The sequence below is a fragment of the Ursus arctos genome, unplaced genomic scaffold (assembly GCF_023065955.2).
Source record: "Ursus arctos isolate Adak ecotype North America unplaced genomic scaffold, UrsArc2.0 scaffold_14, whole genome shotgun sequence".
In the NCBI taxonomy this organism is placed as follows: Eukaryota; Metazoa; Chordata; class Mammalia; order Carnivora; family Ursidae; genus Ursus; species Ursus arctos.
The window spans coordinates 10,648,844-10,667,393 of record NW_026622808.1 but is presented as its reverse complement, the minus strand read 5'-3'; the positions used below and the strand labels follow the sequence as shown (position 1 = coordinate 10,667,393).

The following is an 18,550-nucleotide window of genomic DNA, read 5'->3' as shown; positions in this document are numbered from 1 at the left end:
GCTCACTGCTCTGGGGTGGGCGGGAGGCCTGTGGGCGAGGAAGGCCTCCTGCCAGCTGCGTCTGAGCCACCGCACTCGGGCCCCTGCTGTTCCCTCAGCCACTCTCGGATGGACACCCTTGCAACCCAGGTAAGCGTCTGGACTTGAGCCACCTGAGGGGCCACCTGGGGGGTGCAGCCCCATCTCTGGGTGGCCTTGGCGAGTCCACTCTGCCGCTCACTGGCTGGGTGAGCTCAGAGTCACTGCACCCCTCAAGGCCTCCGTTCGCCCACGGGTCTGCTGGGGGATTGAAATGACATGATGACGGGCCGCGAGCTGCGTCAACCTTAGAGAGGTGTTAGTCCTCTCTGGACTCTGATGGTGAGTTTGGGGGCCTGATAATTGGGAGGACCCTCCTGGGTCTGTGCTGGCTGGGGACGAGGGGGCGAGGCTGTGACAATGCGAACTCTGGGCTGCATCTTGGGGCCTGTGCAGGAAACACATAGCTGCCACCTGCCCTGGCATCTTCACGCATGTGCGTCTGGTGTGTAGGGACCGGTAAGGCATCCCGTGTTCCCGTGGCCTCGGGGTCGAGCTGGGCCGGGGTCAGATCCCCATCCAGCCATCTGCTGCTGCTTCTCCGGGGGAAATCACCCCAGAGGGGCCTGGCCTGGTGTTTCCAGTCCTACCCTGTCGCGCATCACTTGTCCCGAGAGCCACTCCCTTTCCTGGCCTCTTCGACCACCAGCCAGCGCGTGGCCCTCCCAGGGAGCTTTGAAAGTAGGACTGTGGAACCTGATGAAGACAAGGCCTGGGGGCCCCTTGGTATTTCTCAGGATAAATGAAAATGAAAACTTCAGAGAAACAAGGGGAAATAATGACCCCACATTCCACAACCTTGCAACAATCACGGTAGAGAGTTTGGTGTTTGCCTTCTCGTTTTTCCCCTACGTGTAGATATTTTGAAAAGTTACCATTGTCTTGTTTTGATTAAATACGTTCTAGAAAGGCCTCACCGACTATCAGTAGGCACAGGCGTCCCCAGTTCCCCCCACCCCACTGATGGTACCAGCGCTGTTGCCGGATGGCCCCCCAGGGACGGGGCTCCAGGTGCCCCGCTCATGTTCAGAGCCAAACACATAAGAAAACCAGCAATAGCAGGAGACGACTTGGTTGGGCCCAAGGAAGGACTTCTGGGTTGCAGAAATCCTGGGATAACTTAGCAGGAAGCTTGAGTCATCTGCAAGTCTGGAAGGTTCTGCCCAGGGCAGACACATCACACCCAGCGCCGTGGAAACACCGCAAAAGCCACCTGTTCGGGAGGGGTGAGCAGAAGCTCTTGTAAGATGTGATACTGGAGTCTTGACAATGTGTTCAGTTCATGCTTCACAGCAAGGCTGGGCGGTAGAGGAAGAGAGGCGGCTCCCACTCTCGCTCAATGAAAGATCTCTGTTCTGGGCTTTCTTACGGCGGGCTCTGGCCACACACGGGAAACACGGGGAGACGCGGCTACCATGGAGACATGGGCCCTGCTCTCCTTTCTCAGGGTCTGGGGTCCCTGGTGGGTGCTTGGGTCTCTTCCTTTCTTCCCGCCTCGTGACTGTTGCATGCGACCCATCGAGTGTCCCTGTGCAATTCTCCAGCCCCCCATCCCACGCAGCCCTCGAGGTGGCTCCCTGCTTTCTTACGCCGAAGTCAAGTTCTGCGTCTGACTTTTACTTCCTTCAGGCTACTTCTCAGGCTGTGTTTCTAGAAATGCTATTGCGGAATCAGAGGACATGACTGTGTGTTACTATGGGCTTCCCCTCCCCCCAAAAAATTGTTTTTATTATATTATTTATTTATTTAAGTAATCTCTACACCCGACATGGGGCTCGAACACACGAGCCCCTCAAAATCAAGAGTTGTGTGCTCCACCGACGGAGCCAGCCAGTCGGTCCTAAGGATCCGAGTGTGAGGAGGGGCACAACAGGGAAGAATTTCAACTGGGGGAAAAATTAAAAGAGAGGGGGGAAAAAAGAAGCTGAAATTAATTTTAATAATACCTTTAACTTAACCCAATATATCCAAAGTATCCTTCCCGCAAGTAACCCATATAAACATTTATAAATGATCTTTTATGTTCTTCTTTCCGCACGAAGTCTTGGAGAGGCAGCAGGTGCTCAGTGGCCTCGTGGGGCCGGTGGCTGCTGTCCCGGGCAGGGCAGGGCTCGGGTAAGGGGATTCCTGTCCCAGGCCAGGAAGCCCTAAGGGCAGAGGGCGAGTGAGGGGCGGGGTCCCCATCTTTCCGCTGAGCTGTTTGCAGGTGCATCTCCTCGCACTCTTCGGTCCAGCTGGAACCCCAGTCCCCCCCTCCAACACACCTGCATCCTCTTCCCACCTCTCGGGACTCATGGCTACTTGAGCTCATTAATTTTTCTTGAGAAAACCTCAAGTGTTTATATCCAGGTCTTGACCATGAGTGGGTCTTGAAAGAAACACAGGGGCTCACCCTCCATACTGTTCTCACGAGCTAGGCTAGACGAGCCGGGAAAACGTTGGGGCACATCACGTATGGGAAAGAGTTTGTCGTGACACGTTTCATGGATGTGACTGCGCAGCTGTCTTCCTCCACGACAGAACTTGGTTGTTTTTTTGGTTTTTCGGGGTTTTTTTGTTGTTCTTTGTTTTTTTTAAGCAAGTGCTGAATAGACCCACAGTCTCCAGAATTCCCAGCGAGTGCACAGTATGACTTCTGTCCCTGACTCCCCAGAAATGCCTTTTGGGGAAGTGAGAGCTGGGGCGGGGTCGGTGACTGTGCTCAGTGTTGCAGCAGGCCCCCCGGAGGTTGTGCGGGCTGCTGGAGCAAGGCCAAGAGACCAGAGGGAAGCTGGACCTCCACCGGCACCATCATGGCGGGGCCTCTGCTTGCCCGCCGGCCAGCGGCAGGCAGGCAGGGCCGGGCAGGGGGCTCTGCGCCGGGGATGCAGACCTTGGATCCAACGCCCCCTGCCCGCATCCTCCAGGGGAGACCAGCCGCAGGCCAGGGGAGAGCCGGCACCTCATTCATTCAGAGATTCCCAGATCCGTAGGGAGCGCCTGCCGGGCCCAGGTGACATCTAGGCCCTGCACACAGTGGTCACAAAGCGACCAATAGCCCCCAAGGCAGCGGCAGCATCAGAATCAGCGAGCAGGCCCAGCTGGAGGAAGAAGGCGTTCCTCGCAGAGGTGACAACGCGGGTCTGCCTCCCACCTGCCCCACCAGCACTCGCCAACCTTGTCTCCCACTTCCATGCGGGGGTGTTGGCCTCCCACTTCCTACCCCCAGGGCCCAGCATACCCTCTCTCCATCCTTGTTCCCTTTTAAAAGCTCATCCTTCCTTTGGGACGGGAAGGTGTCTCTCTTCTCTGTATTTCACTCCTGTCTTCTGTCCCGGCGCCTTCTCAGTTTAGAAACGTGCAGAAGCCTCTCATATTCTAAACAAGCCATCCTTCCTCCGCCTCAGCGTCCAACCTTCTCTTGCCTCTGGGTCTTCATCATTCCGATGGGGAGCTGGGGGCGGCGGTGTCACTAGCAGGAGGACAGGCCTAGATAAGAGTCTTCATTCCTACGGCACATTCTATCCTAGGATGCCCCTGCTCTTGCCAATGCTCTAGGGAATCCAAGGAAGGAATCCAATGCCCTGAGGATCCAAGGAAGTCATTCACACCCTAGTAAAAATCTCTTCCTCAGAGTCTGGCACTCTCAGGCAAATGAGTTTGAATGGAGAGGAAGTGGGGAGAGAGGGAGCATGGAACTTTGCCGTGACTTGTGGATGCCGGAATTTCAGGCACTGCGACAAGCAAACAGGAAAGGCATTTGGTTCGAGGGGTCTTTTTTAGTGCCTTGCTCTCCACCACGTTGGCGCTGCTACTGCCTCTGACTGTGGGGGTGGGCGTGGGGCGGGGGGACCAGCCTCCAGCGTGCTCACCGCCCCAGCTGCTGGCTCTGCTGACTGGCCCGATGCATGTTCCCCCTGGGGCTGGGCCCCAAGTCCCATACCGGACCCACAAATCAGAACTGGCGATGGGGAAGGGGCCCGGGACCCTGGCGTCTGCATTTTCATACGCCTCCCAAAGCCCCTGTTCGGTGATCGCAAATGAGGGTGCTGGGGTCAGAAAGACCGCGTTTGGCTTCTGATTTTTCCACTTACTAGCTCTGCGACCCCAGGCCAGAGACTGAGATCTAAGCCTCTGTTGGCCTGTCTGTAAAATGGGCTCATAGCCACAGGCTGCTGTGGTGAGACAGGGCGTGTAGGGTGCTTATGACGCATGGAGCCTCCGCGCCTGGCGCGCGTTACTTTTCTGAGATGCATTTTCATACTGCGGTTCTTGTGTGGAACAAGACACAGCTAATAGCTAAGACCTCGCCTGTATTGGAAGTTCTCGAGCGAGGGTTCTGCTTTCAGTTCTGTTATGAAAGGAAGAACATTTAGCAGCTCGGTGTCAGCCTGGCAGAGTTAACGGGGCAGGAACTCTGGCGTCCGACGGCACTGAGCTGAAATCTTAGGGTAGTCGATCCCTAGCTGTGCTGCCTTCAGCAAAGAGCTTAACCTCTCTGAGTGCTCTTTCTGTGAGGGGTAATAACAGCACTCCCACCAGGAAGGTTAGAATAAGGAGTCAGAGATAATAAGTACGTCCCTGGTTCTCAAGCTCGGCCTCCTATTACTTATCTGGACAATGTTATTAAGACAAATAAACAAAACCCCAGTGGCCAGGCCCCCCACTCCTGATCAGTTAAATCAGACTCTCAGATGTAGCTGTTCATGCGCCCTGGGTGATTCCGAGGCTCAGGCTGGGTGAGGCTGGGAACTTCGTATTCCTCGAGTTCTCGGCCCAGAGCCTGATGCATCCAAGCTGCTCCATCACTCACATCCCAAGGGTGCTCCCACCGCACCTCTTCCCTTCCTTCCTCCTTGTGTGGTGGCCACCAAATGCTCCCCCAGGTGACAGGACCTGAGGTCAGGCCTGCAGCTCCTGACCTCCCGGCAGCTGGGACTCATCGGCCTGCCCCCGTGGACTCAGCCCCTGTCCCTTCTCCGCAGCCCCGGGACTGCTGACCTGGGCCCGCATTGGCTCCTCTTCTGGTCTATACTGGTCTATACTGGACTGTGGGCCCCCCAATCTGGCTCGCAGGGCCCTGCGTTATCTGTGAGCTCCAGTCCTGCCTTGAGAGCCTTCCTATGTCCCCAGACTCTTGAAAACAAAGATGTTCCCTCCCATGCGACAGAGACCTCCCAGAAATAGAGACCCGTGTCCGTCCCCAGCCTCCTGACCAGGTCAGCATTGCCGGGCACCACTCAGTGGAATTCTGACAAAGATGGCAGAACCATCCCTCCCGTTTTCCCCCTTTTCGTCCTGACTCCCGGGAGGCAAAAAGAAGATGCTGAATGCATGAATGCGTGAGTGCATGGAGGCACTTTACCGATCGACTCATCTCACTGAGCTGAGATCCCAGGAGTTCGTGCGGCGACCCCGCCCGCCCCAGCCTGCGACGGTGTCAGGTGCTAGGACGAAGGGGAACAGGGGGCGCAGGTGGGGTTAAGGATGTTGATCAGCAGCGAGGGAGACAGGAGATCGTGCTGGGTCGCCGTGGGCAGGAGCGTGAGTGGCCTCTCAAAGCCAGACAGAACGGGGAAATGGCTGGTCTGGGGAGCCTCCAGGAGGGAACAGGGCTCTGCCCGCTCTTTGACTTTACCCCGTGCCCACGGGAGGGACTCCTGACCTCCCCGACTTCAAGACAAGACGTTTGTGCGTTTGTGCCGTTTGAAGCCTCCGCTCCTGGGGCCGTGCTACAGCAGCCACGGGGAGGGGGTCTGGCCTGCCTCTAACCCTGCCTGCGCTCCCGCCTGGCTCCAATGGGGAGGGGCCTCCCCCAGAGACATTAGAGTCCAGTTCCAAAACGTTAACTTACTTTTGATTCCTAAGCAGACTCAGTACAGTTTACAAAATTCCACCTTGCTCATTGTAAACGTTCAGTCCTGTCTTTGGCTCAAAGCCCCCCCACTTTGCCCCAGTGAAGGGAGGGGAGGAAGGGGTGGGAGCCACTCAGCTCCTCTGCACCCCACCCTGCACATACTTCCCTTGTATTGCACTGAGGAGGACAGACAGGCGCCCACCCATGGCCATTCCTGCTGATCACTTCTGTGGTCCCTGGTGGTCTCTCAAGAGACTCGGCCGCAGCTGTGGCCTGACTGCCAGCAGGCTGTCCCGTGTGGCCTGCTCCCCCCAGTCTTATCTACCCCAGGCCGGCAGACACAGTGGAGTTCGGCTTCCACACTCTGCAGGGCACGCCCCCGCCCCTGGCTGTACTCCCCGCCACCGCTCCGCAGAGCCCACATCCCCTCTCTGGCATACCCCGGCCACTAAACTAACCGGGAGCCCGGAGGACACCCGAAGGGGACAGGACGTGGTTCCTCGGGGCCCTCCTCGCTCAGCTGCCCACTCGTCTCAGTTCTGCTGAGAAGGCGTGGCTTAACAGTCCATGGGGAAGACTGCTGATCCTCTGGCCCTGCAATGGGGGGAACGTGAGACTTTTACTCCCCCATGGGTCCCAATCATTCCTTCGTGGCCCCCACTACCTCACCACCATCGCTGTGCTCCTGAAAGCAAGACATCCTGAGCCCCATTCGGCCTGTCCCTGAGGCCTGGGGCCACGGTGACCAAGGTCAGCAGCGAGAGGCTGGACCTAGACAGAAAGCATTCCGCCTCCTCCCTGCCGGGGGAGCTTGGGCCGGCCGTGTCCCCTCGGCCTCCACACCCGTTCCAGGAAAGCGTGTGGCGCAAGGATGAGGCGGGGGGACAGATGGAAAGCCCCTGCCTGCAGAGCGCTGGACGCCTTCGAAACGTCCGCTGGCAAATCAGAGCCTCTCCATCTGTCAGAACAGAACTGTGCCATACTCATCACTGCGAAGTTCTCAAAAGTGTCCCGTATTTCACTTGGCTAACATCATCCTTCTTCCTCTTTCTTCCCCCGGACATGGAGGACAATGACATTGCTTTGAACTTGCAATCTGAGCAGCAGCTTTTCATGGAAGCCACGCTACGTGGTTAATTGGGTTTGTTTGGTTTTTTTTAATCTTCTCAAAGTTAATGCATAGTGTTTTTTGGGTTTTGGGGGGAGGTTTTTTTGTTTTGTTTTTGTTTTCAAGTAGGCTCCACGGCCAGCACGGAGCCAACACAACCCTGAGGTCATGACCTGAGCTGAGATCCAGTCGAAGGTTTAACCAACTGAGCTTGCCAGTTAAATATACAGAGTTTTAAAAAGTAATTCAGAGGGTTTACAGTGGAAAGTGGCAGCCTCTGTCTTCCCACCTCCAACCTTCTACGCCCTCTTGGTCCTCAGATCAACCTTTTTTTGTCTGTTTTTTTTTTTTTTTCATATGCAACAGCTCTTAACTCTTGTGCCCTGGTATTTACTTCTGTTGTCTTAAAGAGTATGCTTACGTTGCTTTTTGGAGAAATCCTTCAAGACTAAAACAAAAAGAAAAAAGATAGAAAATACGAGAGACAAATCAGACAAAGAACCAGGAGACACACATTTGAGTATAAGAGAATAGAGGGAAGAAATTCTATGTTTGTCCATCTGTCCATCTATCCATCACTCCATCCATCCACTTTCCTTCCTTCCTTCCTTCCTTCCTCCCTCCCTCCCTCCCTCCCTCCCTTCCTTCCTTCCTTCCTTCCATCCATCTATTCCCCAGAGCTAAAGAAGATGAGGTTCCAATCAGGTTTATTAAACAAAGAGTCCACCATCTAATATGTGGTATTTTCTTAAGTCCAGTGCCCTGTGACCTCCCTGGGCCCTGCAAAACCAAATTTCACAGGGCTCTCCTGAGAGCCAAGTTTCCAGTCTCCAGGCTTTTTCTTTTTCCCTTAGTTCCTCGTCCTCTATTGTTTTCTTCTGTGCACCCTGAAAAGGTGACTTACAACCAAACCCCTGCTGAGTACAAGCCTGGGGGCTGGGCTACCTGGCTAGCTGACACTTCGCTCTTTCAGGAGTAAATCCCCAGCACATTCACCACCAGGGGTAAATGACAAAAGCATAATGCTGAGCAAAAAGTTGAGCAAAAAGCTGCAGAATGATGTACATACAAGACTACGGGTTACACGTAACTGGTTTTGCTATGTACACATTTATGAATATCTGCTTGAGCAAGCCAAACCTTTAGGAAAGAAGCAAAGTTTGGAACTGAAAACCCAAATTATAACAGAACGGTCATAAATGAAGACACTGTGCGGGTAATCAAACACGGGTGTAAAGAGTAAGCCAAGTCAGAAGTCTCTGCAGGAATCATGGCCTTGGCAGCAACTAACTGCCCCCCCCCCCCGCCCCCGCCAGCATTACTCAAAAGCGCGAATGGGAAATGGCTCTGCGGGACCACGCGTGGCTGAGTGGCCATCGGCTGCACGACGACACGGCAAGTTCATTCTCAGACCTGGGATATGCCAGGCCTCAGGGATCATTTTTCTATTTGAATATCCCAATGAACAGGCAGGGTGCCCACGCCCTGGACCAGGGCCCGCTCCTCCACGGAGAGCTCCCTGCCTTCCTGGAGGCTCCTCCTGTGAGTCCCGCCTACAGCCAGCTCCCCTCTTGTGGCAGACATCACCCCTGCTTGGAGAACGACAGCCCCCGTGTCATCACTCCCCAGGCTCTGTTCGCACAAGCTTTTACTGTGCAATTTTATTGCCGACTTGATGGTAGCGGAAGCTTGCAGCATAACACTGCCCGGGCAACAGCTTCACGCGGAATGTCAGTCATCACCAACCTATGGAAGCCCAGTCAGCCTCCGCCCGTGCGGACTTTCTAACAACCCTCGTACTTTCTGCTCTCTTACGGTTTTCTTTCCTTTCTTCCCCTCCCCCCCAGCCTTATTTATAACTGACGTATAACATTGTGTAAGTTTAAGACGTATGGCGTGTTGATCGGATACACTCACGTATCGGGAAACGCTCGCTGCCATCGCCAACGCCGCCCTCCGTCGTGACGAGAACATTTAAGACCTGTTCTTCCCAGACTCTCTGCTTCCTGAGTGGGCCAGCTTGCAGCCCCCAAATTTCCAATCCTCTTCCCCAGCAGACTGACTCGATTTGCCTTGCGTTTTTACCTTCCCCCTTCTGACCACGCCTCGCTCAAGCAGACCCATCGGGGTTTTCTTCTAACCCCCACCTCCAAAAAATACATAGGAATTGAGTCTATGTTGCCCCTTTGATACAAAAGCAACTGCAGTCGGTGACTGCTTTCGGTGGCACCCTCCTCCCCTGCGTGTTTGACAATCGAGGAAAGAGCGGCGAGGAAGCCTCTGGGTGCGTACCCTGTCTCCAGTGCTCATGACTGCCCCGGGAAGTGCTGCCCGGCACCCCTCCCGTGTTGCACAGGACGACAGGGTTTGCCCGAGCCAGTGCCTTCGCTGTAAGCAGAGGTATCCCTGAGGCGACGTGGTAGACGACCGCCTCCCGCCCCTCCCCGCCGGAGGCCCCTACTCATGTCTCATTCCTCTGTCTCCATTCTCCTCAGGGCCCCACCGCGATGGATTGGTGGAGGGACAATTTCTGGATCATCTTAGCTGTGGCCATCGTCCTTGTCTCCACCAGCCTGGGCCTCATCCTGTACTGTGCCTGTAGGCAGCTGCTTAGACAGGGTAATGGCAGTCCCACCTGGGCAGGTGGAGGGCGGGGAGGGCTGGGCTGCGTATCCATGCATCACTGCTCCTACAGGGCAGGAAGGTTCGTTCCGGGCCTGTATGAGCTGAATTTTGGATTAAGCATCATGCCTCTCTGGGCCTCGGTTTCCCCGTCTGTTCGGTCCACGATCGACACGTTGGCTACCATGATTCCTTCTCTGAGGTCATCCTCTGAATTTGCTAGAACGACAGCTGTCCTGGCTAGAGGTTCTTGGCATCCTGAAAATATACACAAGCAGCTTCCTGGAGGCTTTACGCTGACTTTAGATAACCCACAAGTGGGTTTCCACTTTGCTGTTCATCTCCCAAGGCATGAAATCCTTGATCCGATGGTGTGTTTTCTTGAGACTGTATCCCCTCCGATGACCCAAGGAGGGTAAACTCACTGAGAGGTGCGGCCACCTCCCGGGGGGGGGGGGGGACAGCCTGGACAGGCATCCCTCAGTGATCCCACCTGTCCTGAAAGGTCAGGGCCACACAAGGAGTGAGACCTTGTCATTCTCCTGTTTTTGGAGATAAGATAGATAATTAAGGTTCAGAGAGAGGCTGGGGCCTCCTAGGAGTTGGTGGCAGAGTTGGGGCCAGCACTCGGGTTCGCTGGGCTTCCTGTCCAGTGTTCCTTTCCCTCTACCCCTTGACGGTAATTAGTTGTTGTTTTTAAAGATTCTATTTATTTATTAGAGAGAGAGAGCACGAGCAAGCATGGGGGGAGGGACAAAGGGAGAGGGAGAAGCAGACTCCCCACTGAGCAGGGAGCCTGATGCAGGACTCAATCCCAGGACCCTGGGATCATGACCTGAGCCGAAGGCAGACGCTTCACTGACTGAGCCACCCACTCACCCCTTTATTTATTTATTTATCTATTTATTTATTTATTTATTTATGTTTAAGATTTTACTTATTAGAGAGAGAGAGCATGGTGGGGCTGGGGCTGGGGGGGGGACTCCCTGCTGAGTTTTTAGTACCACACATATTCTGGCTCCGGTACTCCTCTGTCCACTCCCCTTCTTCCATATGCACAAAAGCACAACGCTGGACACAAACCTTACCTGTTCTGTCTCGACCCGCGGCTGTTAACAGCCAGGTGATGGTTTACTATAACCTGCATGTCTGGCGCACCACCGTTCACAAACTGCCGGCCCCCTTCTTTCTTTCGTTTCCTCCCAGCCGCACTTGGGGTTCTTTATACGACCACTCCTCCCGCACCAGCTCCGGGTCCGCCCTCGTGGGTTAGCCAAAGGCGGGGTGGGCAAACGGCCCGTGTTAAAGTCAGTGTCCAGCGCTCGCCAGCTCCGTGTCCCCAAGTCTGTTTCTTCTTGGTGGCCCCACCCCCACAAATGCCCTGAACACGCCCGGGGTCTGGGGACTTCTAAACCATAAAGTCACACGTCCTGCTCATTCTTCCTAAATGAATATGCTTATTTGACTCCTTAGGCAAGAAGTGGGAAATAGCCAAGCCCTGGAAAGAAAAGCAAAGAGACGAAGAGAAGATGTATGAGTAAGTGAGAGGAAACCCTTCCGTTTCTCCGCGTAGAGACCCCCGCTGACGCCCAGCCCCGCACCCGCGCAGCTCTGCTAGGACGCCCTCATCGCCCACCGCGCCTGCGCAGCCAGCTCCCCACCGCGAGGGGAACCGACTGGGCCTTTGGGGCCACTGGGCCCCGTCTGGGTCTCTGCTTTCCACCTCATCCTCGTCCCGTCTCGTTTGGTAGAGGTCACAGGTCAGGCTCTGTGTGCTGGGCCCACCACTCAGGGTTAGGTCTACCCTCCTTTTAAGATTTTATTTTTAACTCATCTCTACGCCTAACGTGGGGCTCGAACTCATAACCCCGAGATCCAGAGTGGCTCGCTCTGCTGACTGAGCCGGCCAGGGGCCGCCTTTCTCCTCTTGAGGTGGATCCTAAGTATGGTTCCCACGAGGCTGTGTGTTTAACAAAAATATGCCACTCGCTTTCCTTTTGTATTTTGTGATGTATTTGGGGCTTTTTTTTTTTTTTTTTTTAAGATTTTACTTGTTTGACGAGAGAGAGAGAGCACACAAGCAGGGGGGAGGCAGAGGGAGGAGTAGACTCCCCACCGAGCAGGGAGCCCCATGCGGGACTTGATCCCAGGACCCCAGAATCATGACCTGAGCCAAAGGCAAATGCTCAACGGAGCCACCCAGGCGTCCCAATTTGGGGCTTTTGTGATTGCTATGTGTGGGGGGTACCCAGGATCACCTTTAGGCTTGATGATTCACAAGAAGGACTCCCAGGACCCAGAAAAGCTACTGCAGTCATGGTTACGGGTTACTCTAGCAGAAGGGTACAGATTAACTCAGCAAAGGGGGAGGCCAGAAGAAACCAGGCGCAAGCTTCCAGTAGTCGTCTCCCCGCGCGATCGCAGGCGCCAGGCTTCTTTTCCCCAGTACCCACGCGTGGGCACCACGTGCAGAGCATCGCCAGCCAGAGAGGCTCCCCGAGCCTTGGTTTCAGCGGCAGAGTGGATAAATCCATCTTGGCCTCTGGAAGGCTGGAGATGGAGTATGTATTATCTAGTGCTTGGCTGCTTCTGCTCCGTCTTTCTGAGTGTCCTTGCGTGTGCTTGTAGATGGCTCATGCCCACTCCTGCAGGGTGTCCCACGGTGGGAGGGGACCCTGATGAATTTATCCACTCCACGGCTGACGCACATTTGGGTGGTGTCCAGTTGGGGGCTGTTGTGCATGGTGCCGTGATGAGCACTGTGGTCCGTGTCTTCTGGAGAGCACACGCAAGCATTTCAGCAGGGGGGACGCGGGGCGGTGGACGCGGGGCGGTGGACAACGGGCAGCGGATGCGCGGTGGCGGACTCGCGATGCTGGACCTGTGGTCACACGCAGTGTGTATCGTTAGCTTCGAGAACACCTGAGCACTTGGTGCTTACCTCCCCTTCCTAAAACAGTGCATGCGAACCCAGGAAGGCACGCTCCAGGCTAAGTCCAGCTGTTCCTGGGGCTGGAGGAGGCAGTTTCCTCACCAGTGGGATACAAAACCTAGAGAAGAAGATGCCTCCCACCTTCAGGGACCGGGATTTGAAAGTTCAAAGCTGTCCTTTTTCTTTGATGTTTTCCTTCCAGTCGGCTGACTGCCAGGATGGTCAAAAGCACACCCTGACTCCTCTCTCTCTCTCTCTCCAGGAATGTTCTTAATGAATCGCCGGTTCAGTTACCCCCTCTGCCACCCAGGGGTTTGCTTTTTCCGGAACATACATGTAAGTATCTGTCGCTGATGACAGTTTCATTCGCAGTAGGATAACAAATTTATCTACAGGTCTTAGCTCAGGCTGTCCACAACAAAACGCCATAGACTAGTGGCTTAAACAACAGAAATTTATTTCTCATGGTCCTGTCGGCTAGAAGTTCAAGACTGAGGTGCCAGCCAATTTGGTTGGGGGTGCTGGGGGTAGGGGAGAGAGCGCGCGTGCTCTGGTGTCTCTTCTTATAAGGACACTAAGCCTGTGCATCAGGGCCCTACCCTTACGACCTCACTTAGCCTTAATTACCCCCTTAGAGGCCCCATCTCCAAATACAGCCTCACTGAGGGGTTAGGCCTTCAACATACATGAATTTTGTGGGGACACAGAACTTCAGTCCATAACACTAAATTTGCAGCTGGTGCCATCCTTTTAAAAGGGACAAATAAGCTAAAAAGGGGCAGAGTGAGTAGCAGTGCTCCTGATATTCAGTGCGTAAATTCATACTCAAATCCCAGCTTGGAGCGTGAGTGAAAAGGAACTTGGGGGTGTCACTGGGCCTCCCACACTTCCCATCAGAAACATTCTGCCTGGTTCCCTTGACTGGAATGCTGTTCCCTAAGCTGCTTACGTAGTGGCCTTACTTCATCCTTCATGGTCAGCTCAATGTCAGCACCTGGGGAGTCTGGGGGCTCAGTCAGTGAAGCATCCGACTTTTGATTTCAGCTCAGGTCATGATCTCGGGGTCCTGGGATCGAGCCCCACATTGGGCTCCCTGCTTAATGTGGAGTCTGCTTGTCCCTCCCCCTCCCTCTTTTCTCCTCCTCCTCCTCTCTCTCTCTCTCTCTCAAATAAACCAAATCTTTTTTTTTCAATGTCAGCACCTCAAAGAGTCCCCTTCTGTTCCCCCTCTGTAAAGTGAACCCACTAATTCTCTTTATGAAATGTATGGCCGTTATCCAAAGTTGTCTCGTTTCGTTATTGTTCATTTGTTTCTGACCTCCCTTCTCCACTAGAACACAGAGTCGAGGAAACAAGAACCTTTCTTGTCTTCTCACCACTGCGTACCCCCCACCAAGAGCAGTGCCTGGCGCTTAGGAGATAGTAAGAATGTCTTGACTGAATGGATAATCATAAGATTAGCCCATAATTATTGAGCAGCCCGGTGGGTCAGGCCCCGTGCGAGGCACTTTACAGGCATGATCCCACGGCCCTCAACAACACTGGGAGGCAGGTCCATCATGATTCCCCTTCGACGGATGAAGACACTGAGGCACAGAGATGCTCAGTGACTTACCCATGGCGACACAGCGAGTGACCGCTAGGGCCTGGGTACGAACTGGGGATCTGCCCGCATGCAGAGCCCAGCAAGCAATGAGGGGTGGTCCTCTCTCAGGTCCTCATAGGAAGGACGCGATTGTGGTAGCGGGGACTCCAGTCTCATCCAAGGCCCACCTGGCTGCTCGTCTTCCTTCCCCGGGCCGCCTTGGGGTTTTTGCCACATACCTGTTCCCTGACGGCCCGTTCTGCAAACGCCCCGTCCCCCTCCTTCTGATCAGAGATTCGTACCTAAGCGGTTATGGGAAGTTCTGGGAAACACTGTAAGTCCCTGGGAGGAATGGGCCAAAAAGGAAGTGTGGTTTGTATCACTTCCCCACGAGAATGAGGGTCTCACACAGCTCTACTCATTTGGGTACTAACTCAGGTCAGCTTCTTGTCTGCCCTCCTGTTTCATGGTTCCTGTGCCGTGGGGGCCGGGCAGGGGGACACGGAGCCACGGCATCGGACCAGCATCTGCCATCGGCTCGCTTGGGGGATGCCGAGGCTGTCATGTCTGCGCGTCGGTTTCCGCCATCAGATGGGGGTCTGCTCCACCAGGGGGTGGGAAGATCACCCAAAGCCATGAAAATCAGGCTGAGTCACTTCATCAAAAATATATAAACACACAGTAGCTTTGCCTCTAAGGACCTTTCTGCGTGTTCTAGTCCCACAGGAAACCCCAAGTCCACCGCCGGCTACATACTCACTGGTCAACAAAGTTAGAATCAAGACAGAGTCCATCCCGAGCTACATCGAGCCCCTGGACGATTACGACGATGTTGAAATCCCTGCAAATATGGAAAAGCAGCGTTTCTGAGACAACTGTCCCTTCTGAAGAGGGTTTGCACAGCTTTTGAAACCAACCGAGAGTGGATGAATTGCAATAGAAAACGGATCCCGAAAGCCTGCGGTAATGTGGCGGAGCTCCATAAAATAAACCCTTCCCGAAGCCTAGAGACAAGCATCAGCATCCAGAGGCTGCGTGCCGAGGCTCCGCCCTGGAGACCCAGAGGGGTCAGGCCTTGAACTCCTGTCCACGGGTCCCCCGGCTCGCCGCCCCCACCCGTGAGAAACACTCTTCCTCCCCCTCTCCTCGTGTTTGTTCTGAGTGACGCTAAATCTTGGTGTCTGGCTGCTGAGGCCCCAGGCTCCCATCCCCCGCTGGGCCCCAGGGGTCCCCCCACCCCAGGGCTTTGGGCGGCCGTTCCAGCTGAGCACTCCGTGTGTGCAAGGCACCGTATCACACCTTGCAGGTTCTTCAAGAGTGAGTAGCGCTTCTTGTTCTTGTGAACTGTCCCCACCTACGCACACCCGAAACCCCAGAGCCTCTCCGTGACGTTGGCCGGATGGACCACAGAGATTCAAGTTCTCATGGACTTTCTCCTTGTGCTTCCCGGTCACGTTGTGACAATCAGCAAGGACAGAGGTTACCTTCTGGACCAAAGCACACACGTTCCACATAGCAGTGTCATGTTGCGACATGTGTCCTGGAGGGGCTATAGGAAAGGTAGGTTTCCCCAGGGAAACATCATGGGGAAGAGAAAAGAAAGGGACAATTAAGTGCCAAGTTCAAGAGGAGAGTTCCTTGCGTCACATTCGGTGCAAACGGCACTGAGATCGCTGTCCCCAAGCGCGTCTAGGAGGCAGAACTCCACAGCCACGGAGGAGATGCGCGGAGGGGCCGCTGTCCTGCTACGGAAGTGCCCTCGACCCGCCGCCCGGAGTCAGCTTGGCTGTGATCTGCTGAGTCCTCGGATTGGCGCATCGTAAGCAGACTCGAGATGCTGATTTCTAAGCAATCCCTGCGGAACCCAGCAAGGGCAGGCTCGCAGGGAGAGGGCCATGAACTGCAAAGAGTCCGGGAGTGACCCTTGGCCTGAGCTCTTCAAGAGCCAGACAGTGTGTCCCCACCATGTTCCAGCTTCCTCCCTCCACCACCGGGACCAGTGGGGACAGAGCTTCCTCCAGCCTCTGTCTTTCTAGATTCCTGGCAGACCCCCGTGCTACCACGGCCGTCCTGGAGGCCAGACAGTCCTCCAACTGTGGCCCGACGGAGCTCCGGAACCCCAGGAGCCAGAGAGGACTCGCTCCCCAAGTTATAAGGAAAAAAAATTAGTAAGCCGACGGACAGAAGTGTTCGCACGTACGCTTCCCTCTTATGATTGTCTATAACCCATCCTCATCTATGACAGACGTCAGAGGCAAATACCAGAGCGGTGTTACCTCCGCCTTGGATTTTGGGGATGGCGCCATCTCCTTTCTCCTCTGGCCCGCCCCCTCCCCCGCCTCCTCCAAGACGGCTCTTCATCGCTGGTCTTCCTCAGGGGCTTCCCGGCACCTGCGTTCATCCCGCTGGAAACAGCTTTGAGGGACCCGCGGCTCTGTGCCCCTCTATTCTTATGGCTCATGACCTCCCCACAGGACCCCCCAACAGGCCCCTCCAGCCCAACTTACCCCAAAAGGAACGATGGCCCTCCCCCAATCCCAAACCCCCTGTGCTCTGCCACCTTCTCAGTCCCTGGAGTCAGAAACTGGCCCAGTGCGCGAGTCCTCCTTCCCGGCGCCCCCCCCCCATGACCGCGCCTCTCCAGCAGCCAGTCTCCTGCCACCAACATCTCACTGTCCACTCCCCTTTCTACGCAGCAGCCAGCGGTTTTCTTGAGGGGACATCTGACCACTCCATTCTCTTGCTTAAACCTCTTCTTCACCCATTAGCCTCAGAAAACCCCCAAACTCCTCAATATGGGTATGAGATTTGGCAGGATCCGGTCCCCAGGTCTCTCCTGCAACCTTCTCCTCCCCACACCCTTGCAACTTCCACTCCGACCAAATTTTTGTTCCAGTCATTTGAAATGACCTGTCTTGGGGTCTCTCTTGCCCCTGTGACTATGCACAGTAGCCTCCCATCTGTCTAGAACAATCTTCTCCACCTTCTCATCCTTCCCATCCCTGCTTAGAGCCTTTCCTCACCACCCCAGACTTGAATCTGGTGCCCACTTAGATGATCTCCTCCATTAGCACCCTGGGATGACCTGTTTACCTGTCTTCCTCCCCCACTAGACTGACGGCAACATGGCGACAGAGACGGTGTCCTCCCCCCAGTGTTTTCTCCGTTCCTAGCACAGCACCTGGGCACTTCATGGATACTGAATAAACATGGCAGATGAATGATCAGTTGAATGAATAAACGGATGAATGAACAAACTAGGCCTTATAGAAATACATCTCTCTCTGCATTATAATTCTCCATCCTTCTTTCTAATCCGGGGGCTCCTCTGGGGTGGAACTTGCCTGGCTAACCGCTGTGCTCCCAGGATCTAACACAAACTCTGGCACACAGCAGGCGCTTAATAAACATTTGTTGGCTGTTGAACTTTACTAGAAAACCTACCGATCAGTTCGACAAAAGCAAAGAAGCAGTTTTTCCCGGAGCATGTATGATTTAGTTGAGATTTTATACTGGGTACCTGTAATAAAGGCAGGTTTTTACCAGTTTGGTAAAAAAGAAAAGTTGTTACCAATTTGGATGATGGCATTAAATATATCAAGATTTGGGGCGCCTGGTGGCACAGTGGTTAAGCGTCTGCCTTCGGCTCAGGGCGTGATCCTGGCGTTATGGGATCGAGCCCCACATCAGGCTCCTCTGCTATGAGCCTGCTTCTTCCTCTCCCACTCCCCCTGCTTGTGTTCCCTCTCTCGCTGACTGTCTCTATCTCTGTCGAATAAATAAATAAAATCTTAATAAATAAATAAATAAATAAATAAATAAATAAATAAAGATTTGACAGGGCCTTTTTGTGTATTCTAGCCCCCTGGGAGCCCCCAGTCAGCCACCAGCTACATACTCACAGATAAATAAAGGTAGAAATAAGAAGACAGTTTCCATCCCGAGCATATGGAGCCTGAAAGGGACCATGAAGATGTTGAAATCCCTACAAATACTGAAGACCATCATTCTGAAACAAGCCCTGTTCTGTCATCTTAACTCTTCAGAACTGGCGATTTACTCATAATCAGTGGATTATGTTTTCTTTAAAACAGTTAAGTCTGATCTTTATGATACAAATACCACTGTTTTCAGGGAATGCTCTGGTATTACCAGTAACAAATTTTCACCAATCCTGTGTATCAGTTAAATGCTTTAGACTGCAAGGAACAGGCTGCCCAACAATGGGGAAGGTATGGCCTCACACAACAAGTCTACAGGTAAACCCTCCAGGATTCAGTAGCTCTAAGACTCAGGAACAGGGGCTGACTTTTCTTTGATTCTCTTAGTTTTACAGCTCGTGGTGGCGAAGTAGCTGCCACAGCTCCAAGCATCACATCCCCATATGAT

The 18,550-nt window shown here is 54.2% G+C and overlaps 2 protein-coding genes across 8 annotated transcripts in view; one reads left to right on the top strand and one right to left on the bottom strand.

Moving 5' to 3' along the window:
• Positions 1–18,550, bottom strand: part of ZFP3 (ZFP3 zinc finger protein) — an 86,479-nt gene that overhangs the window by 22,071 nt on the left and 45,858 nt on the right. The gene's annotated exons all lie outside the window — the stretch shown is intronic.
• On the top strand, positions 14–17,418 carry SCIMP (SLP adaptor and CSK interacting membrane protein). Its single transcript, XM_026520761.4, has 5 exons — positions 14–129; positions 9,518–9,641; positions 11,118–11,181; positions 12,839–12,912; positions 14,880–17,418. The coding sequence occupies exons 1-5, from the start codon at positions 109–111 to the stop codon at positions 15,029–15,031; spliced, it is 435 nt and encodes a 144-aa protein (XP_026376546.1). The 5' UTR covers positions 14–108; the 3' UTR covers positions 15,032–17,418.